We start from the raw sequence: 24,216 nt of genomic DNA, 5'->3' as shown, positions 1-24,216 counted from the left end.
GTTATAGTCTTGTTTCAAAAAACTGTTGCTGTCCTCAGTTGAGTGGTGTGATAAACAAGTACTTTGTTACTTCCTAGACACCTTATCTTCACATGTTCTGTGCTGGATATAAATAGATCTGTGTGTATGACAAGTACCTTGGCTATTTTCAGATACGTAACTCCAGCAGATGCAAGTCTGAAAGATGTGAATATTTTAGAAACCTGGTGTTTCTTCTGTATGCAGGACAAAGTCTCCAATGCATGTCTCTTCTTAAATACGTCCTATCTGAAAACTCAAGGCAAATGAGAATGCTGTTCCAGTTGCAAAGCCTTCATTTATTACTAAGTTAAAGTAATGCTTGAAGTTATGCTAGTGTTTTGTGGTTTTCCTAAACTCAGGTCTGCAATTGATCTTGAAGAAATGGCGTCTGGCCTTAACAAAAGAAAAATGATTCAGCATGCTGTCTTTAAGGAACTTGTTAAGGTAGGACTTCAAAATCCTGTGTTAGGTCACTTTTCTTTTACAGCCTGGGCTGTGGAAGCAGCACAGTAACAAGCCACGCTTTAAGGTGGTTGTGTGGTACCTGTAGTTAATGTTTTCTGTTGTAAGGCTTCTTACTATTGCAAACAGTATTCTGATTGAAACTACTTCCTGGACATCTCTCAGACTAACTTAAAGTTAGCTTCAAGTTCAGCTGTTCTTACTCTTCAATTGAAATTTAAAGGCCAATTAAGTGTAAAGTACTGTTAGCTTCTAGACTGTCTTGATTGTCCCAGAAACATGCCTTTGCAACCCACATGAAGATTTGTTTAAACTGCTTACAAGACTTTGAAAAGGTGTTAAGTAACGACCCAGCAGTTCATGGCAACATTTCTCTAAACTGCCCGCTTGGTCAAATCGGCACCTGAGTATCAGTATTCCGTCCTCTTCCCAGTTGACAGTATGGTCGGTTCTTCTGTAGTCTGTGCCCACCCCTGTGATGGCTGGCTGGAATGTATGTACCTTCTACTCGTTTGAGAAGTGAGGCAACAACCCTAAAGAGTCTTCTGTACTGTAGGTTTCTCACCAGAGGGCCATCTTAGGCCGTGATGGTGGGGTGGAGGTCACTCTTCTGTGTTGGGTGTTATACTTGTGCCATATATACAAGCCACCCTGACTTTGGTGCTTGGTGTTAGGCAGAAATTAACATATACTGTTATAGAATTATGCATAATGCTATATACTATAGATATCTTGCATGGGGCGTTGCTGTTCACTGTAAATCAGCAAGCATCTAAGCCAAATGAAGACTAGAATATGTAAAAACTGGTTTGCTCCATTGAATAGAAAACCACAAACCTAGTATGACTGTGACACTGACTGTTCCGTGCTTCTGAAATTCAGTTCTGCAACATATATTGTACTTTGTTCTTTAGCTTGTAGATCCTGGAGTCAAAGCATGGACACCTACCAAAGGAAAACAGAATATTATAATGTTTGTTGGTTTGCAAGGCAGTGGTAAAACAACAACCTGTTCAAAGGTAACTTGCACTGAATGTGTTTGCATATTTTGTTTTTTTTCTTGGGAGGTGGTGGTGGTCATTGGACTCCTTGGGTGGAATTTCCTTGTGATTTGTGCTGTTTCTACTAGTAGGAAAGCACTAACTAGTTACAATGTAGAGATTTCTTACAGAGGACTGTCTGAGATGAGATTAATGTCCAAAGTAATATTCTTTTGGGGCAATTTATGGCTTGTAGACTTCCTTTAAGATTTTTTGGAACTAAACTCTTGATGAAACAATACTGTATATGGATAAGAAAGATTCTTTCTATTCCTTGTTTTCTGGATTTAAGACTAGAACTATGAGCCGAACCTATCTCATTCCATTACCTTTTTAGGGAAACCTGTGGAAGTTGGCCTCTGTGTTAGATATCTCCGTTAAGTGCGAGTGCGTGGTGTGAAACCTTCCAGCCCCAAATTCATTGAGAAAATTTGGATTTGTATTTTTAAGGCTAAGAAAAGAATGCTCTGAATCAACCTTTAACCTATTTATGATGTTTGTTGGAAGGTGCATCTTGGATTTTTGCAGTCATCTCTTTGAGGTTCACGTACAGGCTAAACTGAATATATTACTGTTTTGATTTTTGTAAGACTTTCCTAGTGCTTCTGTAGGCAAACTGTATTTTGGAAGTTTGTCTTTGGTCAATCAAATGTTCCGTGAATGTACATTGTACCAGTGGAGCCGAGTGTTAGAAGAAAATAAGGATTTCATGTATTGTTTTAAAACATGTCCTTGCAATGGAAATACTTCAGTTCTGCTGGAAGTACAGAAACAGAGTTGTAAAAGTTGTAGCCATTACAGTACTTAATATTGAAGTATGTAACTGCTTTGGTTAGTTTCTAAAAGCTAGTCCTATCTCCAGTATCAACAGTAAGCAGAATCCAGGAGTTAGTAAAATGGGAACTGGGATTATTTGTAGTCATTCCTAGCTCAGGAAACTGAAATCAGAAGCAGAGTCAAGCAGCTGTTTTCATCTCGCCATTAATAATTATTTGTATAGCATACTTTTCTAAATAATGGAGGTGCTAACATTAGATAACTCTACAGTGTTACTAAGTGGTCTCAGTTACAGGAAGGCTGGCTTGACTTTGTGTTTTCCGTGTGTACTTTAGTGATTATAAACTGTTAGTGTCATGTTTTCCTGTGGGATTTTGATAACTACTTGGTTTGGATTTCTTTTCACAGTTAGCATACTTCTATCAGAGGAAAGGTTGGAAGACTTGTTTAATATGTGCAGACACATACAGAGCAGGTAATACAGTCTTTAATGATGTGGTTCTTCATCTCTTAACACAGAGATTTTTTTTAAATAGTCACTTGACTATACCTGTCTTACAGGTGCTTTTGACCAGTTGAAGCAGAACGCCACAAAAGCAAGAATTCCTTTTTATGGGAGGTAAGCATCTTTTAGAATCAGTTTGGAGAACGATTCAACTCCAGCAATGGATAATTGTTCCTTATTGAACATATCACACGAAGTGCCATTCAGTGTGGCCTAATTGCGTAGATTTTATGGTAATATATGGGCTCTGATCAGATGAAAACTCTGCTTAGTTCAGTACACTGTCTGCCAGTAGCAGCAGGTAGGGATAGTGTAAGAAGAGATCAATCATTCAGGAATAATTCCCTAGAATGTTCTTTCACTGTATAATGGGCCTTTATGAGACACATTCAGATTTTCAGGAATTAATCTTTACAGATCAGAGGATATGATTTTTGGACCCTTAATTTTTACTGTCAAGTAGGGGCAGCAGTGGACCTAAAATAGCTTTTATAAAGCAGTGAAGAACTTTCCCCTAAGCTTCACTAAAGGTGTACTGTCTAGGTGCTCAGTTAAATCTTCAGAGAAGGGCTAGTAAAACTTAGTGCAGTCTTCAGCAGGTGAGACAGTTGTTTGTGCTTCAGTTCACTGATCAGTAAGGGCAAATGGTTAGGAAGGTGTATTTTTAATGAATTTTTGCTTGATGTAAGAGGAAGTCCCCTTGTAATCAAGGTAGATTTGCAGTTAACAACTTTACAGTCAAGTGATGAAAGCTTGAATTAGTTTCTTTGGGAGCAAAGAATTGCATATATGTATGTGTATATATAGATAGTTGTTTCTCTTTGTGATCAGTTATACAGAAATGGATCCTGTAATTATTGCTTCAGAAGGTGTTGAGAAATTTAAGAATGAAAACTTTGAAATAATCATTGTTGATACAAGTGGACGTCACAAACAGGAGGACTCTTTGTTTGAAGAGATGCTACAAGTTGCTAATGCCATAGTGAGTAGTTCCAAGAAATACGATAACTTCTGTTACAGTAATTCGACTACAGTTCATTTATGTTTATGTCCTGGAGTTCTGTGTGGATTTTGCTGTAACTCTTAGATTATATTAGAAATTACAAACGTATATGAATAAACAAGGACTGGATGATCAGTGCTTGATAGTTCTGTGTTGGTTTTAATTCTTGTAACTGAAGGATACTTGCACATAACTAGACTGCTGTTCCTGCTTTAACTTTTGCTCTTCAGGATTTTTGCACTGAGAAATTAGATAAAAGAACCAGTCTAGTCTGGTTTCCTGTAGCTGTGTGTACTAAATTTGCTGTGACTGTCATGAATAATTGCCCTGAGGCAGAGAAGATGATTGGATAAATTTCAACAGTTTTGATATGTAAATGAAGCTAGTGTTTCTTGTATGGGTTTAAAAAGTCTGGTTATTTGTTTGATTTTGTGGTCTTGCATGACAATATGACACTTCCCACACAACTCCTGCTAATGGCTAACTTGTTTTCAGAGGAATGGATGTTTTAAAGCTCTTAATGTAAAACGGGATGGAAGATGTTGTTAGCTGTTAATTGCTTTGGATACTAATTAGCTTATTGGCTCAGATACTGGCTAAAATCACTCAAAACATAAGTAATAACTGTAAACCTATTAAGTTTTAATGTTCTGTGTTGTATGAGTATGTGAAAGACTTATCTACAGCATCAGAGCTTTCAAGTGGTCCTTAGACAATACTGTTCATAAAACAGTTGTCCTTTTGTTTTAAACTGCACAGCCCTTACATACTGTTATTGCAATACGTTCTGCTACTGAACGTAGTGCACGAACACTGTTTAAGAAAGCAGGAAGTTGTTATTTTTTGTGTATCTCATTTCTTCTAGCAACCAGATAACATTGTTTATGTGATGGATGCTTCCATTGGCCAAGCTTGTGAAGCTCAAGCTAAAGCTTTCAAAGACAAAGTAGACGTAGCTTCTGTTATTGTTACTAAGCTTGATGGACATGCAAAAGGAGGTGGAGCTCTCAGTGCGTAAGTATTGTGACATAATGGTGGCCAACATCTGGCCATGCATGGACAACCATGAAATGTGTTAGCGTCTCACAGAAACCTGTCCTGTGGAAGTGTCACTGTCACAATGCACAGAATCTGAGGTTTAAGTCGGTAACACTAACCTTCTTACCTTGCTTCTGGTGGATGGGATCCCCCATTGATATTTAACGTCAGAAACAGGTATTATGATGTACTTCCAATACAGCAGTGTGTATTGTCACGTCAGACTTCTGAAAAAAGCATCAAGTAGGTACATTTACTGCATCTTGCATATCGGGAGTTTTTACAAAAAATACAAATTTGGACTTAATAGATATGGCTTACCTGAAAAGTTTTGATTCTCATTTGATGCCCAAGGTTTTTTTCCAAAAGGGGACAAACTTCAGCTAGTCATATCTAACGGCCTTAAATCTGCAGCGCAGATCCAACTTCTGGATTGCCAGTGTCCAGCAATTAGGCAAACCATTAGTCTGCAGTCATACTTTCCTGAATTCCATTCTTGTTAAGACTTCTGTGTGCTGTATCTTGACAGAGTCGATTGACTAGAAAAATGTTACATTTCATCTTCATCCTTATATGATGGCGTATCACATAAATCTCCATCTGCGTTTCAGTGATGGAGCTTGTATGGAGCTGAGATGATTTGTCAAAACAGCCAATGTTAACTGGCACCAACTTACTAAATCACTGTCTGACTTTGATCTCGAGTGTTAGAGTACTTTAACAGCAAAATATGGCAGCTTATTTATAGCATAGTGGTGGAAAACTAAACTTAAGAGCAAAGTGGAAATACCAAAATCATGTTGCAGCTGTCGTATGCTTGTATGTGTTAAGTCTGCTGTGTTTGTTTTATACTTTCTGTAGGCTGGAAGCTGATTTGATCTAAAAGCTAGTGCAAATGATTGATTAGTGAAAGGGGTCTTATTTTTCCTATGTCTAGGCTTTTTTCTGTGTCGAAAATGGGATTGCTGCCTGTCATCAGAGGTACCTTGAAGAAAAAAGTAATCAATGCCTGTCTCATCTGACCTCCCAATATTAGGATAAAACGGAGATGATTTATTTTTCTTCCTTTCCTCTCGAGTTCCTTAAATGCAGCAATGAAAATAAGCAACTTCTATTTCTGTCTGATTTTCTTTTTCCCTCAAAGCAGGGTGTGTGTTTTACAAAGTGCTAACTAGAGAAATGTCTTGTCAGCTCCTACCAGCTATCTATCCTAAATCTTGGATGGTTTTGCATTAATAGTTTGAGGAGTGAGAAAGATGCTTTGGACAGGATGCATTGTGTTGATGATGCCTTGCTGATTATGTTAATAGGTGGTACAAAAGATGGGTGAGTTTTGAGAGGCCATTTCATAAAATGTATTTTACTGCAGAGTTGCTGCCACGAAGAGTCCTATCATTTTTATTGGAACTGGCGAACACATAGATGACTTTGAACCCTTTAAAACACAGCCTTTCATCAGCAAACTTCTTGGTATGTACTGTGTATAACTGTACTTAATAATAATCACACTTTGACTTTCTACTATCCATTTTACAGTTTATTTTTTTTTTTAATGCTAACTTCAGAGCTGGGTGTTTGGTTTTTTTTCAGGTATGGGTGATATCGAAGGATTGATAGATAAAGTAAACGAGTTAAAGTTGGATGATAATGAAGCACTCATAGAGAAGCTCAAACATGGTAAGTTACTCCCGAGGCCTGAATAGTGGGTGTATTACCATGACCACTGAGTTAATTTGTGTTATGTGTTTCATGTGCATAATACAGAATAGATTCTTTCTCTAACAGATGTGGCAGGCAAATAAATTATGTTTTCCAAACTGTCAAAAGTATATCTCAAAGTCTGTCAGACTGTAACTGTCTATAACTGCAGAAAAACTAGCTTAACTCTTAAATGTCTAAAATGGTTTAGCCATGTTAATAGTGAAGAGGTTTATCTATCTACTTATCTATGCACTAGAGTATTTAGCTTGTAAATATAAAGAATAACTGAGAAGAGACAGTAAGACCAAAATGCCAGTATGACTTTCACTGATTTTTTTTTTCTTGTTGTTACTATACTTCAGGTCAATTTACACTAAGAGATATGTATGAACAATTCCAAAACATCATGAAAATGGGACCATTCAGTCAGATCTTGGTTAGTTACACCACAAATAATTTTGTTTTATCAGATTTTCATTTATATTTGACAAACTTATGTTGTAAACTTAAAATTATTCATTGAAACTGGTGTTAAAAATCTGTGCTTTGTTTTTCGGAAAGGTAAAATGATTTGCCTGCTGCAATACATAACTAGACTAAAACTTGCTGTCCGTATTTCTGGCTGCTTAAAGTTACCTCTGCCTATTCTGACACACTTCTGTTTTTCATTTTTAAAACAAGGGTATGATCCCTGGTTTTGGAACTGACTTCATGAGTAAAGGCAATGAGCAGGAATCGATGGCAAGGCTAAAGAAACTGATGACTATAATGGACAGTATGAATGACCAAGGTAAAATAAAATTCACCTACACTTTTGTTTTTATCCATTGAAAAACAAGCTTATGTAGCAGGATCTTTTTGGAAACAAGTTGGATGTAAGGCAGCATCTACAGTGACAAAAAATTACGAGGAACACTTACCATTCTTAAAAAAATGGTAAAGAGTACATACTTCTCAAACTTTCTGAATAAGTCTAAATGTTTAGAGATGCCTTGACAGTTGCCTGTTGCTGCTCTGTCTTGTGTACAGGTGGGATTTTGAAGCATTCTATTTGGAAATTAATGTATTTTTATTCTTCATGCTGTAACTGTGCTTCTGAAATTATTAACGCTGTACTTGTAGATTAAAAAGCTACATTCTTTAATCTGTCATTGCTGTCTTTCTTCCTTCCCACCCTCAAATTTACTTGGTGACATAGCCTGGTCTCTGGAATTCAAGGTGTGTTGTTTCTAATCCACATGCAACTCTTGCAGGAGAAGTATGGTCTTAGCTTTGTGCTAAACTCACTAGCATGGCTTAAGACCAAGTGTGCTGAGAGCATAATTTATCCAGGCAACTTTTTCTATCATGTTGATTAACATGTGAATATAATAGCTTTTTAGCACTTCTCCCTAGAATATTATGTTTCAATTATTTATGTAAAATTCTGCATTGTCACTTCTAAAACTAGGGTTTTGTTCTCTGCCTCAAAACTAAATTCTCAACCGTAATGACAACAAGTTTGCTACCAGCTGTAACAGATTTTAATGTCAGTAACTGAATGGATTTTTCTTTCTGCACTGTAATTGCAGAACTGGACAGTACAGACGGTGCCAAAGTTTTCAGTAAGCAACCAGGAAGAATCCAAAGAGTGGCAAGAGGTTCAGGTGTTTCTACCAGAGATGTTCAGGAGCTTTTGACCCAATACACCAAGTTTGCACAGATGGTGAAAAAGATGGGAGGCATCAAGGGGCTTTTCAAAGGTAAAACAAAACAATAAAAAAAAAAAAACCAAACAGAAAAACATTTATTAAGTCAGTGCGGAAGTCACTTGATGTGTGAACACAGAGGAAATGTGAAGATGTCGATTGGGTTTGGGAGAGGAGAAGATGAGTTGTAGCTTGCTCATTTCCATGATGTTTGAAAGTTCTTTTATGTAACTGGTAAGAGCTGCACTGTTCTTCATGACACTAGTGTGTAACTTAGCAGTGAAAACTACTGTATTTTTGGCTTTATCAATGTAGACTTCATTGCTGCTACAATACTGATGTTTCAGTCTGTTATGTGGTATGCAGGGACTGTTGATCCTTAAAATACTCTTTAAGTGGCTGATGTAGTAACTTTTGATCATGAGACTGGAATGGTTTTGAATCTAGAATTAGGAGGTAAAATTCAGATATATTTTAATTTCAGCCCAATATATATTAATCCAGTTGCTTACAATTGCTTCTTGCATTTTTTTTAAAAAATTTTAGGTGGTGATATGTCAAAGAATGTAAACCCATCTCAGCTGGCCAAACTGAACCAGCAGATGGCAAAGATGATGGATCCAAGAGTTCTTCATCATATGGGTATGTGTGGACTTTTTTACAGCTTCAAGAGAGAACTACCAATTATGGTTGAGTGTTTGAAATACGGAAGTGAGGAAGGTGATGTGAGAACGTGTTGTGTATTGTGTATTAAGTATTTCTAGGTTGTCTAACAAGAATCAGAACATCTAGTCCGTGTATTGTGAATGCATTGCACGTTGCACTTGCCAATGAATGCTTCATCTAGTTTCTTCATTTGGATTCACCTCTCAATGAGCAGTTGGAGTGTTGCCTGAGGGAATAGTAAAGTGATGACTTGAAGGATGACTGTGGTAAAGCAAGTATCTTCCTAAACTTCCCTTTTCTTCTAAGCTTTGCCTCAAATAATTAAATTTGACAAGAGCAGCTTTAAATAAAGACTACTATACTGGAACTTCACTAATTGATAATGTCATTCCTTCAAGGTTTTTTTTTTAGATCTCAATGCACAGGTAATCTTTAAACCTGTTTTAAGCTTGGTGTTTCCCAGACTTTTCTGTACTCACTCAGTTGTCCATTTTTGATAGCCATTTAAACCTGGCTTGACAGTCTTGCATTTGTCTATTACCGAAATAGCATGTGTGCTGTAATGAGGCCTCAGAAGCAAGATAGCTGTTCATCAGAGTTAAATAATACATCCATGTTCTTGCTTTTTCTGCAGGTGGCATGGCAGGATTGCAGTCAATGATGAGACAGTTTCAACAAGGCGCTGCTGGGAATATGAAAGGCATGATGGGATTCAATAATATGTAAAGAAGCCTTAATAGAAATGGACTTGGTTGACTCTTCATTGCAACTTCAGTGAAAGAATTTGCTTTCTTCCTTTTTACAGTGATGGGGGGGGAGTGGTCTTTTGAAATCTTATTCGGGCTTCTCAGTTTCTACATCTAATTTCTGAAAACTATTTTTGCTTAAATTAGTTCCTCTCCACTAATACCTGATGGCACAAAGAGTAATTAAATTAAATGATGTAAAAATTTAATATTTAGAGACACTTTTTAATTGTTTACATCAAATGGCAGCCATTATATTTGTAAACGACCCTGATCTTTGGTTATAGTAACATAAAATGTCACAAATATACTGTAAAATAAAATTTAAGTGGTTATAAACAAGAGGATGGCCTGTTTCTTCAGATCTTTCATAACTGTCCTTGCCCAGTATGTCATGGGATGATTTCCTTAGTTTGATTTGTTTCTACGGGCTGTTGAAACTCGTATTTGGCATAAATGCTATAAGAATACTTCAGTATCTGAAACAGTGTGCTGTGCTCTGGTTTGTGCAAAACTCTGTTGTCCAGAATTCTGTCATTCTTTCCTTATACACAGCGAAGTGACTAAAAGCATGCAGGTATGCAGATACCAAGCAGTCTCGTGTACTAAAGATAATATCAGGCTGCAAATTAAGCAGTTCTTTTATGGAGACAACTTCCAGTACATACTAGACGGCATTCTGTGCTGGTACTGAACTTAAGAGAGAGAGAGGGAGAGCTGTTTCTGACAGAGCATGTTGCCCCAACTCAGCTGCTATCTGATCTTAATTACCTGTAGCATTTTTTTTTTAATAGCTGTTTACTGTGTTGGTCTCAAAGGTGGAACCTACAGACACGCTTCAGAAACTAGGTAGACCAGATGAACTTTGAAATCCAGCATACCTCTTGGCAAGCATGTAAGGTCTTTCACAGTTATCTTAAGGCGAGAGGGCATATTACAAAATTTATTTTAGTATACTGCAGAGTGCTTGGATTGTAAATGACATACAAAGCAGATGCTCAGTTCTGTACTATTTGTAAAATAGTTCTTTAATCTTTCATTCTTGTGTTTCTGTAATCGTGCATTCAATAGTGCATTGTGTGTGTGTCAGGCCTTCTCATAAGGGGACGTTTTCTGCCTTGCACTAGCCTAGCTGCCAGTCGGGTATGTCTATACTTTGCCTGGGACTTTGATTTGTCACAGGATCCGGATAATGCTTTGATAATATGGCTAAGAAAGTGCCTAAGAGCCCATCTTTACTCCAGACTGTAATTCTTCAGAAGCTGTTCTTCATGACCCAGGGTTGAATGACGGCCCTTGCTGTCGCGTAAAGAAGTGCATGTTACAGCCACTGGCTCTAACCTTAAACAAAGCAGAACTACTCCCGAGTCCCATAATAAGGAGGACGTTTCAAATGCTTCTGCCTCCAGCAGTTTTTTTCCCCGTGCAGCGGGTTAGCGCCCAGCGCCGCTGCCTGCCGGCTGGGACCCCCGGTGCACACGGCGGCGGCCCGGGGCCGGCGCCCCCGCTGGGCGCTTCTTCCCCTTCCGTGGTTTGTCCTTTCGAATGCGTTGCACGGCCGGAGCCAAGCGCAGGCAGGGAAAGGCTTGGCAGGCTCGGCCCTGCCGCGGGGACGACTCCTCAGTACTGCCGGGTAACTTCCTGCGCTTCCCAAGTACATTATCTGTTATTTTGCAGATTTTTACAGTACTCTAGCAAGATGACGGGCGCGTTTCCCCCCCGCACGCAGCGCCCTCCCTCCCCGCAGAGGGGCACGCCTGCTGCCCGCCGCGGGGGCCGTGCCCGGCTGCCTTCAGGGCCCCGCTCGCTGCCGGGCGAGCTGCGGGGAAGGGGGCAACGGCCGCTGGCACCCGCCCCGGGGTCTCTCCCGGATGGGCCGCGGCCCCGCAGCGTGGCCGGCCCCGGCGGGACCCCCCCGGCCCGGGGCGCGCTGGCGGGCTGCAAGCGCCGCCCCGGCGGGCGGTGTGACGGGCGGTGCCGCCCGGCTGCTCGCCTCCCTGGGCCGCGGCGGGCCCGCTGCCGCCCTCCCCCGGCGCCGCGGCGGGCGGGAGGATGGAGCAGGGGCTGTCCGCCATCACCCTCTACTGCGCGCCCGCCGCCGGCCCCGCGGCTGCCTCCTGCGCCATGGAGCCCGAGCAGGTGAGCGGGGCGCCCGGCGGCGGGGCCCGGGGCAGCCGGCTCCGCGGGGGGGCGGGCCCCTCGGGGCGGCGGCGCTTGGGGTCCGTCCGGGGCGTGGGTGGCGGTGGCGGCCTGAACCCCGCCGGGCCGGGGCTGGGCGCGGGGGGAGCCCCCGGCGCGGGCCGGTTCTCGGTGGGGGTGGCGGGGCGCGGGGGCCTGGGCGCGGGCTCGGCCTGCCGGGCCGCCCGCCCTTCCCTCCAGCGCTCCGTAATTACCGGAGCGCGGCGCCTCGGGTGTCAGCCGGGGCCGGCAGACAATGCCCTGACAAACGAGCCTGATGAATATTGCATCGGGGCAGGCTGCCGCCTCCCGCCGCCCTGCCAAGGCCACCGGGGCGCGGGGCTGGCCGGGGCCGCCGGCTCCCGGTGGGAGCGGCCCCGGTGGGAGCGGCCCCCGAGAGCCCTCCCGTCCGTGGGGCCGGTGCTGGCGCCGCGCCCCGAGCCGCTCGGCGGCGGGGGGGGGCCCTGCAGTCGGCGCTCGCCCTGTTATTGTGTCTTCCGTTTGAGAAGGGCTCATGCTGTTTAATTTCGGTTGAAACGCAAGGCTGGAAAGTAGGCGATAGAGAAAAAGATCCCAACCCCAACCAACCCACCCACTCCCCCCCCCCCCCTCCAAAAAAAAATAAAAAAGCCTAGCCAGGGAAAGCAACACAAATGAAATCGGTAAGGCAGGCAAGATAACACGGCTAGAAATATTTCTTATTATTACCAGCCTTTTAGTAGCACTGTCGGGTGAGTCGAGCTGTGTAAATTGAATTATTCATCTTTCTGAGGGAGAGCGGACATCGCAACTTCAGCGTTTTAGGTCATAAGTTTTTGCAAGGAGACCTGAGCCCAGTGGCTTCCAAGATGCCAAAGTGACCAGCCTGCTCTCCCTCTTCCTTTTTGCTTTTCTTCTCCTCTCTTTGATGAAACTTGACGTTATTGCATCACCTAGTATGAGTTGTGTGAGCTCTCCTAGCTTCCATGTAGGTGTCCTGGCACACCTCATCCTTAATCATCATTTATTTATTTTAATGGCGTTTTGGATGTGGCTGAATTTCCATTGCGCTGGGTGTTGTACCAGCGCTGTCAGAATGTGTCCTGGTCGCACGCGGTTTCTGGCTAAAGGCTGAGGTGAGAGGGTGGGTGTGAAGAGGGTGAACAAGGAGCAGCGGTTTCATACGCTGACTTCCTGACGGGCAAGGTTTGCATGGGTGCCGTAAAGCCAAGAAAAATTCCAAGAGGGTATCTAAAAAGAAAAATAAGTCACTTTGCGGTGTTTCCCACGTGCGTTAAGAGTGTTAGCCAGCGTGGCAGAAGCACAAGGCCTTTGTGTCTAATTGTTGCGGGAACAGAAGCCAAAGCAAATACTTTTATGGCACTCGGTTAAGACAAATGCTGAGTCTTTCAAGGTCCGTATAATGTGTTGGAAAGGGACAAGCCTGTGGAAAAAGGTGAGGTGGGCAACCTGACCAAAGCCACGGACTAGAAGCATGATCTTTGTAACCACTTCTTGAATTGGAAAAGAAGTTCAGATGTGTAAAGGAAGATAAAAAGTGTTCAGCCCCCAAACAGGAGATGCTGCAACATTTGAGCTGTACAGATCTGTATTGCCACGGTTTTGGAAAGATAAAAGAAAATTTGTTAATGCTGAACTTCCAGCTTGCAGCTGGGAAGGTTGGCTTTTATTGATGCTGTGCATGTAAAAATTAAAAGGACCAATGTTACAGTGATGAATAAAACCCACATCCAGGTTTGTTGACTAGGTAATCACAAAAGCAACAGCTGATATATATTGTTTTATTTAATGATTTAGGACTCTGAAACAGATTCGTTGTTCCTTGAGGAAACCCTACTGTCTCAAACTACCACGTTTGTCTGCAACTTTGTACCAGTACCAGCTACGCAGAGCTGCTTGCTGTAGGTAGTGTAAGTGGAGTGTGGGATGGCTGTGCAGGCAATTGAAGCCTGCTTTTTAAATTTTAACTACAATTTTTTTCTAAGTTAAAATATTTGAGGCGTTTGAGTTAAACAAGCCAAAATCAGATGAAGAGACTGTGCCTTTAGGGGAACTTAAGGAGAGGCTGATGTTGCTTGCTGTGGTTAATCACAGCAATATTTGTGATGCTGTGTTGCAAAAAATAGTGCTCTTCAGCACTGTGACTAAACATGAAAAATGGCATCATTGTATGATGCCAATAAAGGAGCGTGAAATGTTCATAAAAGACTGATTCTGTGGTGCTCTTTGCTCCAAAAACTACAGAACTGAGTCACAGTAAGTGGTGCCCGCTTTTATAGCGGCAGCAAGGAGCGCTCCCTGTGCTTAGGTTGCTCCACTGTTCTCAGCGTTTGTACTTCTGTAGCTTTGCTGTTCTGCTCGTGCTCTGTTCCCGAGACTGATACGCAGCAGAGAGAGTGCGCTGGGCCCCAGCGAGTCGGTTTGGTCTTTCTACATGAAAATGTAACTCTGCATGAAAATGTAATGCCATTTCAGCTTAATTACCCTCTTGGAAACTTGCTGCTTCATTCTGCTGCGCTCCCCCAGGAAAATGCCCAAAATGTGCTGCGGTAGTTAAAGAGATGCTGGGGGAAGCTGAAATGACTTGCAGTTTTGAGAAGTGGAGGTATGAGAGCTGGGAGAGATGATGAATGTGTGCGCTCCCTCTCCACGCTGTAGTGCTTGGCACGTGATCTTTACCTTCCCTCCCTCTTCTCTATGGGCACGAGAAAAATCTGTGCCTGGAATGGAGGATGCCGTTCTGCTCTCCACGGCCCCCTCCTGCCCCTCTCTGCTGTGCCCGCTGCCTTTCCCAGCTAACTGAGCCCGTTTGTGCTGCAAAGCTAATTTGCGTAATCTAGCGTTAAGAGATGGGAATGGTGATGCTGGGCTTGCAACAATTAAGGGATGTCTTACAGCTCTGTGATAAAATACATATTTTTATTAATAATTTTGAATTGTGACCTGTGGAGACCATTGAGTTTGCATAGGCAAGAAGTCGAAGATTGGAATGTGCCCATTTTATGCAGCCTGAATTCTGCGTACATGTACACACATCTCATTCCTTACGATACGGTTTCAAATAACACGAGCTCGTGCATTTTTAAAAACTTTCATGGTACGTTAAAAACATGTGGCTGGCATTTTCTACCTTCTGTGTCCTTCTCTGCATGACAGAAGCGTGTTCAGAAGAGTTTTGTGCATTTGATGCAGTAGTATCTAAAAGCTCTGCCGAGGCGAAGGCTCTGTTTTGAGAGCTACAGTACAAAACCTTACTAAAATTCTCTGCCTGCAGGAGTTGCTAGCCTAAAGAATTTTTGATTGGCCTTTGAACTAGGAGTATATTTTTTAATGCTTGTGACCCAAAGACTGCATTGTAGCATTCAGCAGCTGGAAGAACAAACCCAGACATTGTACTTCTCTTTTTATATGTCTTTAGCCACAAAACTAAGGGTTGTTCTTTTAGCACCGTCCCTGGCACTCACCGTGATCGCTGCTGAAAGCCCACAGAGGCAGATGCATCTTTCTAAAGCTTGACCCCGGCTGCTTAGTTCTCCTTTATTCAGTTCTGTTGTGTCCTGGAGGTGTCTGTCTAAGCTTGCAAAGAGGTGGTGGCTACAGCCTATGAGCTGCTTGATTAATTTCACTTGAGACTAATTCCAAAACCAAAGATACTTTTATATATTCACACGTATATGCTCATCTAGTTACTTAAAGAAAAGTGTCCTGCTAAGAAACTCTTACGTATCACAGTGCTTTTTAGGAATAGATGTTTTTAATACCACCTGTGCATGCTGAAGTGAAGGCACTCATCTTTTTGTTATTTTTAGTGGAGAGATCAGTTTTCAGGTATCTGCAAACAATAATGTTTCAGTCGTATCTTTACCTACAGCCAAGCTCTTACAAATGTCCGTTGTATATACTAATCAATCTAAAATATTTTAAATACCCCATGAATTTTTTTAAGGAGGAGCTTTTCCAGTTCTGGAAGTGTGTACTTGACATAATGATTTTTTTTTTCTCCTTTATAGCAACTGGCAAATGGAGATAGAGGCTTTGAGAATGTGGAGCTGGGTGTCATAGGAAAGAAGAAGAAAATTCCAAGGAGGGTTATTCATTTTGCAAGTGGAGAAACAATGGAAGAATATAGCACAGATGAAGAGGAAGATGAACAAGAGAAAAAAGATCTGTTGCCGCCTGTAGATCCTGTAGGTGTTTTACTTGATAAATTGCCACTTCTGGTTTACTGGGTAACTACCCATATTTTATACTTTAATTTTTGTGTCATAAATCTGATTTAGTACTTTGTATTAAAGGTTCCCTTAATAAGATTGGTGCTAGGGACTGAGAAATCCGAGAAATATTCCTGAGTTGTTTTGTCCTGGAGTCCTTCTCCACTAAAGTAGCCCTATTAATTAGAAATGGGTTTAATTTCTTCACAGTTCTGGTCTGTCCTCTCCAGCATTTCTCCCTCTAATAATATTTGCTTGGTGTCTCCTTGATTTGTATTATTCTTTAAAAAAATGCGCAGGGAAGGCATTTGTTTTCTGTTTGGTGACAGTGGAGAGTTGAACCTGTAATTTAGTGTTACCATACCAGCAATTTGATATGATTAAAAAAAAGAGTATAGCAGGGAAAGAAACAAATGACTTGCAGAAATAAAAGGAAAACTGGTGTAATTCATAGTATGTGAAAAACAGGTTTTAAAGGACCTGCCTAGTCTGTGTATGTAATGTTCATCTTCTTGTAAGCCATTAAGATGTTGCTTGACCTGTGAATGGAGTCTCCATTTATGGGGTCCAAATTCAAGTGGAGTTTTGGCAATTGAAGCTGTCTCCAGTAGCGTGTGACGTAGCTGCTAAAGTATGTTTTCCTTTTTGTCATGATTTTGGGTCTATACTTCGAGGTAAAAGGAAATATATAGTGTTATACTCAGTTGGCATCTCTGACAATCTGGTTTGCGGTGATGATGGTGTATTTGCAAGGCTCAGAGCCGCGCGTGCCAGCTGTGGCAGCAGCAGCTCCCTGCTCTCTGGCAGTCAGCCCTAGAGAAGAGCCACATCCTTCTCTTCATCTCTCCACATCACTGAGTCTCATGTTTCGTTTATGACACCCCCACGAACTGGTGTCCCAGCCACCTCTTTTCTCTGCCCTCCTTACCCCAATAAGCTGGGTCTGCGGACCTGTTCCCTGCCTGCTGGTGGGCTCCCTTCCTGGCCCTCTCTGGGCTCTGTTGCCTGTATTGCGATAGAGGTGGAGGCTCGAAACTGGCTGGGTCCTTCCCGATGTGCCGGGAGCCGTTGCTTTGTGCAGCAGTTTGTCCCGCCTGGTTGCACGCTGGAGGCAGACGCTGGTGTGTAGCTGCTCGTTCCCATGCTCCAGAGAAGAGTCTTGGTGTGCACAGAAACTGGTACCCTGTTTTCTACTTGGCGTTGCTGTTGAAATGACTTCTGCACCATCATTTGGGAATCCATAATTAAGAAATGTTGTGGTTGAAGCTCTCAGCTCTCTTTTTTACTGTATAGTGGTAGGGCCTGTATTTATTTACATGCATATCCACCCTGGGAGAGCTTGCCCTTATTGAACGGACTGCAGTAAAGAGGTTGACTTTCTGCTCATTCTCTTTTGAAGAAGTGGTGAACCATAAGGGCTTTGCTTTGGGAGGGACTGTCAACTGGTTCTTTTTTTCCCCCTCTGTAAAATGAATTTGTCTTGAAGGGGAAAAAAAAAAGGTGGTTTGAGGACAGAGCTGCAGTGAGACTGTGGGCATTCAGCTGGGATTTGGTTCATAGCAATTCCCAGGTGAAGCTGTTGCACTTCATCTTGGTACCACTATTTCTTTCTTGCTAGGTAGTTCTTGTTTACAACGAAAAGTAACATTAGCCTGAGAGCATGTAGGGTATCATCGGTATAAAATACATTGACATTTTTGGTTTGAAAATAAATGTATTGTACTCGCAAACAGTGAGTAGATGTTAAGCTGCCTTGCTCAGTTTTTTTTTTTTTTATCTCTGCAAGGATCTACAAAAAGAAATGCAAGAACTGTGAAACCTACTGAATATTACGGTAATGTTCAGGTACCTTTAGAGTCAGATCTGTTCCCCACTATGCAGGTCATGTCAGATATCCACGGATGTATAAGAGATTTTTCCCAACTATAATTAGCAGGGGACCAGATCTGTGTAACTTCTTGTGCCATTTCTTCTCGGTAGAAGAGTTCCACTGTGGTGCAGCAAGGGAAGGCTCATAAGCCTTAATGTATGTGTTGTGAGGCCAGAGAAGTGCACGCTGCTGTAGAAATGGACATTTAACTAGAGAGCCCTCAAACGTGCACAACAGCTGGGAATGCGGCATGATTGTTCTCCTGCTTTCCTAACAAGGATTTTTTTTCTGAATAGCAAAAAGTATATTGCATGGCACAGTGACAATGGCTTTATTCTCCTTTTATAGCTTAATTTTTATTACCCTTTTTAATAAAAGGACCCCTCAGACCAGAACAGTTTATTGTGGAGCGCAGTATGCCTTATTATGTATTGCTTTTTACTTTGACAGAATTAACTTGATTAGAGCAAGGGTTGCCATTAAGTGAAGTTTACCTTATCTGCTGCATGCTTCGTGTATCCCAGCTGAGACACTCAACTGAGAAATGTTAGTCCAAGCTGAGCTTTGATGCTTTAGCCAACAGCTGCCTTACAAATCCTACAATAAAAACATTTTTATAAAAGCAATTAAATAGTCAGTTTGCTGAGACCAGCATGTCTAAAACTTGTTATCTCAGTTGGGATATGAAAAAGTATGTTGCAAGTAATAGCTGTTTCTGGTCCAACTTACTTTTTAAAAAAGCACATTTAATATTTTGAATAGAAACTTTGCATCGTGAAATTTCAAAGCTCAGCTGGTATTGGCATCCTGGCAGCCTCTAAATTAGTTTAAGGGAAACAATTCTGATAACTTCTATAGGTCAGCACTCACTTCATTAACATTCTTGGACTGGAGTGTCCATTCTGTTGTATTTTGGTTGTTGGTTTTTTTTAAAGAATGAATTGAATCTAGAACACAGGGTATGCTTAATACATTTCCCCCTGGATTTTTTAGATAGTAGCGTTCAGTATTATCTGTGTGTTCTCATATTAAAACATAGATGCTTTAATTACGTAAATGCTTTAATTTTAACTGAAACTTCTAGTCTGTCTAGAAGGACTTAGATGCTTACACTTTATATGTAAATCTCATTTTGCACCTGTCCACCAAAACTTTATTTTGTTGTAACTAAACTTCCCTAACCTGTTTTAGAAGATAATTTTTCTGTTTATCCTTGGAGGGCTGCTTGCTATAAGCTCTTTGTTGCATTCACCTATTACATGAATAGGCAGAAAGTGGAGTGTAAATCTTTGCAGAGCAATTGTCAGTAATGTAACTGTTGGTGATAACCTTGGAATTCATCCTGAGAACATCTCTGCAACAAAGCACCAGAAGAGATTTAATTTTATTAACTTTCAGTGCTCAGAAAGATTGAAACACGTTTTTGCAGGGAGATTATCTTGATATCCTGTAGTTAAAAGGAGCTTAACTTCAAACAGCAAAAAGTCCTCTCTTGAGGACTGTTAAACATTTTTAACAATTTGGGGATGAGGGAGAAAAATAGTCACTGACCAAGTAATGGCTACTCATAATATGGCAGAAGCTTTTTGATGGAGGATGGTATGTGTGTCTCTGATGTTGTTTTCACTGGCTTGTCTTAGGTGCCACAGTTTGACATGGTGCATACACTAAAAGACCTGTTACAGCAGTGGCCAGTCAGTAGTTAAACTAATTTGAAATGCATCTTGGCACAGTAAACAGTGGAAAAGTATCTATTTGGTGGTGTATATTAACTCTTAAATACGGGATTTGTTTTTTCTTAAATCAGGAAATTATTTTTTCCTTTATTTTGCCATTTTCTCTGGCAAAGATAAACCCTGCGTTCTTCGGAAAGTTCAAGTGTTATTAGGGACTGACTGAAATCTGGCAAGTTCAGGGGAGTGCGTGTGTGCTCCATTCAGCAGTACTGTACTAGGAAACAAAATCATGTTCTGTTAGACCAGAACCCCCTTGGTTTTATCAATGGTTGAATCCATTGTGCTCATTCCTATTTAAAATGCAGCACTTGGATTAAAGTGGTACGTTAAGATTTTTTGTAATTTAAAAACCAGTTGTCATAACCATTGTGTTTTCTATTTGAAACAACAAAATAAAGTCAGGAAAGCTGAATAGTATAATTAAGCATTGTAGAAACATGTACTAAAGAGGCTGATGGCGGGAGACATCCTGTCCCCTTATAATAAGCCAGTGTCCTGTGTTTCATACTGCTGCCCCTTGTTTCCAGTCAAGAAATAGAGTATTACTGTGGCCTTGCATTGACGAAAGACTGAACATTAAGGCTTCTTTGGCCAAAGGAGGTTGATGTACAGTGTCTGGGTGTGTGGTTCTTACTGAGCATTAGTAGGACCTGACTTGGGTACTGTTTTCTGTACCACTCAGTGCATTAAAGCTGCTTCACGGAGTAGGGTTCGTTTGTACTGAGCCATTGCCTAATGGCCCCGTTCATATCACCCGAGCAGTTCTGATTTTCTCCAGTACCTCTTCTCGCCTCACATTGCCACTCCTGCTTCAGTCTCCGAGGTGCTCTGGGAAACCACCCGAACGTACCCTTGGGAAGTGAAGGGGGGAGAAAATAAAGGAGAGTTATTCCTTGGAGGTGTTCCCTTGTTCCTGGTTGTTCTTGGTGGTTTACTTCCCGAGGCATCTCCTTTCTCCTCTTGAATTCGTGTGAAGTAGCTTCTCTCATGGTTTTGTATTGCCTTTTGAGATACTTCAAAGGATGCTCCTTTTTTAAATTCAGGGGACCAGCAAAGCCTTGCTTGGCAGGGGTGAAGAAGCATCTTGCTGGGCTTTGTCAGAGAGCAGAGGTTTCCATGAAGCTGAACTTAAAGTGCTTCCAACGTACCAAACTGGTTTTTAATTGCGGTCGGGGAACAGTGGAAATAGAACCTCTGTGTCTGCCAAGCCTCAGATGTTCCCTACATGTGTGTTGCCACAAACGTGTTGCAATACTCTGTGTCTGAGTTAGTTCTGTCACGTTGAAGTTCAGCTGGTCTTTTCACTCTTAAATGTTCCAGGGGCTCTTGTAGCTTCTTGCGTACAGCCGCGCAGCAGGTCCGTTTGTCCTGCACGCTGTGTTGAATGCTTTTTCATCTTGTCACCTCATTATGAAGGATTGTACAGAACCTCATCAATGCCATTGTTTGCACCTGTGGCAACAAGCTTTTCCAGCACTTTTCTTGACTTCCTCAACTGAACAAACTCCAAAATGATTGTTGTTAGCCTGTCTGCCAACTGAGTGCATAATCATCGAGCTGGATGCACAACGAGGTGCTTTTGTGCAGGCAGGATAGCAAGCTGGTTTTGCTTACATTTTTACCTTGGCAGGACATTTTCCATGCCCGCTGCCAAAAATATATAGCATCTGGCTTTTTTCAGCCTGCCCAACTTGAGGTTCTGGCTTGACAGATGATTTCTTGCTGCCACTGATTTGTAGAGGCTGTGCGTGGAAAACACCAAAGTCCTGTAGCTTGCGTACGTGCGTACTGAGGCTGTCCCAATGAATCCCTATAGCCATATTATTTACAGTCATATTGGTTGTCCTGTACAGATAGCTATTAAATAAGATCACAGAAAATGCTTACTGTCACAGTGTTTAGCAACAAGTTATAAACACATAGGGAACTGATGGAGTTAATGGGTTTCATGTAATAAAAGCTGACACTCTTAATTGATGCTTTCTACTACCTCTACAGAGATCTTGCCTGAGTACAACAGACCGTAACTATAAACATGTTTTAGGTGACTATGAAATTTGAGTTTGCCCTTTCACAGAAGTGAAAGCCTACAGCTCCTTCCCCATTAAGACTGGAATCTGCTTTTCTCCTTCTCCTTTTTATTACATGGCTTGTTTTTAATTTCTTTTCAAAGAGAGATACAGCCTCTTTCCTTAGTGAAGAGGATAGTGTAGGTATGCCCGTTAAGTTCGAACTTTCCTTTAAGTTCCTGTGTGGAAGTATCTCAATTTGTCTGGAGGTTGCAGTGCTTTCTCTGTGGCAGCGAAGACACCACAGGTGTGCAAAGGGCAGCTCCTCCTCGTCTTCCTGGCCAGTCCTTCCTAAAGAGTCTGTCCACTGCAGCGCTCCAGTTGTGCAAGCCATCCACTGCCTCTCTGGGGATCCCAGCAAGATCCCAGCCCTGCAGCTGCACACAGGTCTCCATTTCCGTGTGTTCATGCCCCATGCTGCGTGCCTTAGTGTGCAGGCACTTCAGAGAGACTTCCTTGCTCATGCAAATGCTTGGGGTGACCCCACTTGAGCCCTGTTTTGTTGGTTTTGTGTTCCTCGTCATTCATGCCACCCCAGGTGCTTTCCTTGTCAGCCTGTCCCTTGCTGCCTCAGAGCTGCGGTAGCTCTTCCTCCCTCACGGTTCCTAGTTTTGTTCCTCAGATGCAATTCCAAATGGCAATTTGTATGCAGTTGTAAGTACTTGGAAGTGGTCCCTTGCTCAGGGACCACTTTGAAGGTTTGGTTTTAAATAGTCTTTTGCAGCTTTCTCGTTATTGTAATGAGGGGCTACTTGGATAACCCACTTCTCTTCTAGGGCTGATGGAATTCAGAACATTATGGAAAGGTCTTTCTAGCTATAGGAGTTACCTTGGGATTGAGGTGGATGCTTGTCATTTCCCAAGTCTGGGAGCAGGAAACAAAACTCAATGAAACAGATTTTCCCAGATATGAACTGTGGTTATATTTATATCTTAGGGTGATACTTTGCTTCATGCATGTCTGGTCTGGACTTACTTTAAAGCAAGAATATTGTGGTAGCTGGCAAACGGGAAGCATTGCAGATCTTTCTTCTCAATCTGTTTGAGCTTTTTTATGTATTAGTAAGAGCCATGAACAAACACTTCTATGTATTCATACTACTATTGTTCTTACAGACAACGCTCACATGGGGCCCCTACTTGTGGTTTCACATGCTGCGAGTTGCCACATCAACCTTATCAGGTATTGCTTTATGTAATTTTTGGGTAAGCCAGTAGTGGAATATTGAAAGTCATGTTCACAGACCATAAATCATCTTTGTGAGCTACTGGTCATTTTTTTCAAAACTATGAATGAACCTGTATTTTAACGTGTAGAGACATATTCTCTTGCCTTAGACACTTTTTTTTTTTTTTACTTTCAATCAACTCTTGAATGGAAGAACAAACAGGAAACACCCTTTTGCTGAACACTTTTTTCCCCCCTTTTCCTCCATTAGCGCTGGCAAGGGAGTGTATCAGCTTTCTATTTGGTTTTGTATGGAAGCGTTTTGTGTGACATTATCTGAAAAGAATGCTGTTTGGAGTAACTAAACTGACAGTTTTTATGAAGACAACTAATAATTATCCCATCTAGTTGTGTGCATTACAACAGACTTCTGAGGTTACAAAATAAAAATAAGGCTGTTGTCAAGAGTCTTAAACTCATTGCATAGAAGTTTATTTGGCGTGTGGACCTCACAAAATTCTGCCAAGTTTTAAAAATACTTGTCCCAGTCTATGTTCCTCCCAAGGTGTAAAGTACCTTTATTGGTTTTTTTGACAAATGTGGTGTTTCTGTCATTGTATATCTAATTTTGTGTATTTTTAAAAAAACTATAGGCAGTTTATTTTATTAACTAACTTATCCTTACTTTTAGAAGTGCTTTTTCTCTAATGTACAGTGTAATTCCATTCCTTGTCATATCTGTTCTTCATGCACAAAGATACTGCTTTCCTTTTTTCAGAAGTCTTTTATTAATTTGAAGATTAGTACTTCCTTCTTCCCACTTCAGTTTTGCTTCTTACATTTGTAATTCGAACTGGTCTTCTGCACAGAGCTCTAGACGCCAGCATATCTGTAAAGTTAGTTATTGTGAATATTCATTGAAGCAGTCAATTGCCAACTTCGAATTTGTTTTCCTTGAAGACAACTAACTCCTTTGCGTCCTCGGCAGATTTGTAATTTGAAGTGCAATATATTTGGCTTCCTGCTTGCCTTTACTCAAGCAGCAGTGCTGTAGCCATCACCCTGGTAGAGACTGACTGACACAAACCCCTGGTTCCACACTTGTGATGCTGCATTACCTGTTCTAGCAGAGCAGCGCTGCGTGTAGCCTCCAGCTTGAAAGCTGAGACAGCTGAAAACCTAAATATTTTATTAATCCATTAGGATGCAACACAGAACATTGTTAAAACTCCTACTGACTTGAAGTATGCATGTATCAATAAATAACTCTCTAGTTCACTGGGTCCGTTAGACTGAAGTGCCAGTGCAATTGGTAGCCATGTATTTTTGTCTAACCT

General features: G+C 41.6%; 1 protein-coding gene across 3 annotated transcripts in view; it reads left to right on the top strand.

Moving 5' to 3' along the window:
• Positions 1-24,216, top strand: part of LOC130153013 (signal recognition particle subunit SRP54) — a 32,863-nt gene that overhangs the window by 5,163 nt on the left and 3,484 nt on the right. The window contains exons 4-16 of one of the 3 annotated variants that reach the window (XM_056347405.1): positions 381-465; positions 1,398-1,502; positions 2,709-2,775; positions 2,862-2,919; positions 3,637-3,787; positions 4,674-4,822; positions 6,216-6,316; positions 6,437-6,523; positions 6,910-6,983; positions 7,229-7,337; positions 8,119-8,289; positions 8,782-8,877; positions 9,536-9,841. In XM_056347405.1, coding sequence (XP_056203380.1) covers positions 381-465; positions 1,398-1,502; positions 2,709-2,775; positions 2,862-2,919; positions 3,637-3,787; positions 4,674-4,822; positions 6,216-6,316; positions 6,437-6,523; positions 6,910-6,983; positions 7,229-7,337; positions 8,119-8,289; positions 8,782-8,877; positions 9,536-9,627 — 1,345 coding nt within the window. In that variant the 3' untranslated portion in view covers positions 9,628-9,841. Of the gene's footprint in view, positions 1-380; positions 466-1,397; positions 1,503-2,708; positions 2,776-2,861; positions 2,920-3,636; positions 3,788-4,673; positions 4,823-6,215; positions 6,317-6,436; positions 6,524-6,909; positions 6,984-7,228; positions 7,338-8,118; positions 8,290-8,781; positions 8,878-9,535; positions 9,842-11,521; positions 11,787-15,835; positions 16,013-22,827; positions 22,895-24,216 lie in introns of those variants that run through there. The other 2 variants (XM_056347407.1, XM_056347406.1) reach the window with 2 other exon arrangements.

This window comes from Falco biarmicus, chromosome 7 (genome assembly GCF_023638135.1).
Source record: "Falco biarmicus isolate bFalBia1 chromosome 7, bFalBia1.pri, whole genome shotgun sequence".
Lineage (NCBI taxonomy): Eukaryota > Metazoa > Chordata > Aves > Falconiformes > Falconidae > Falco > Falco biarmicus.
Note: the sequence above shows the minus strand (reverse complement) of the source record. Positions and strands in the feature narration are given on the sequence as shown.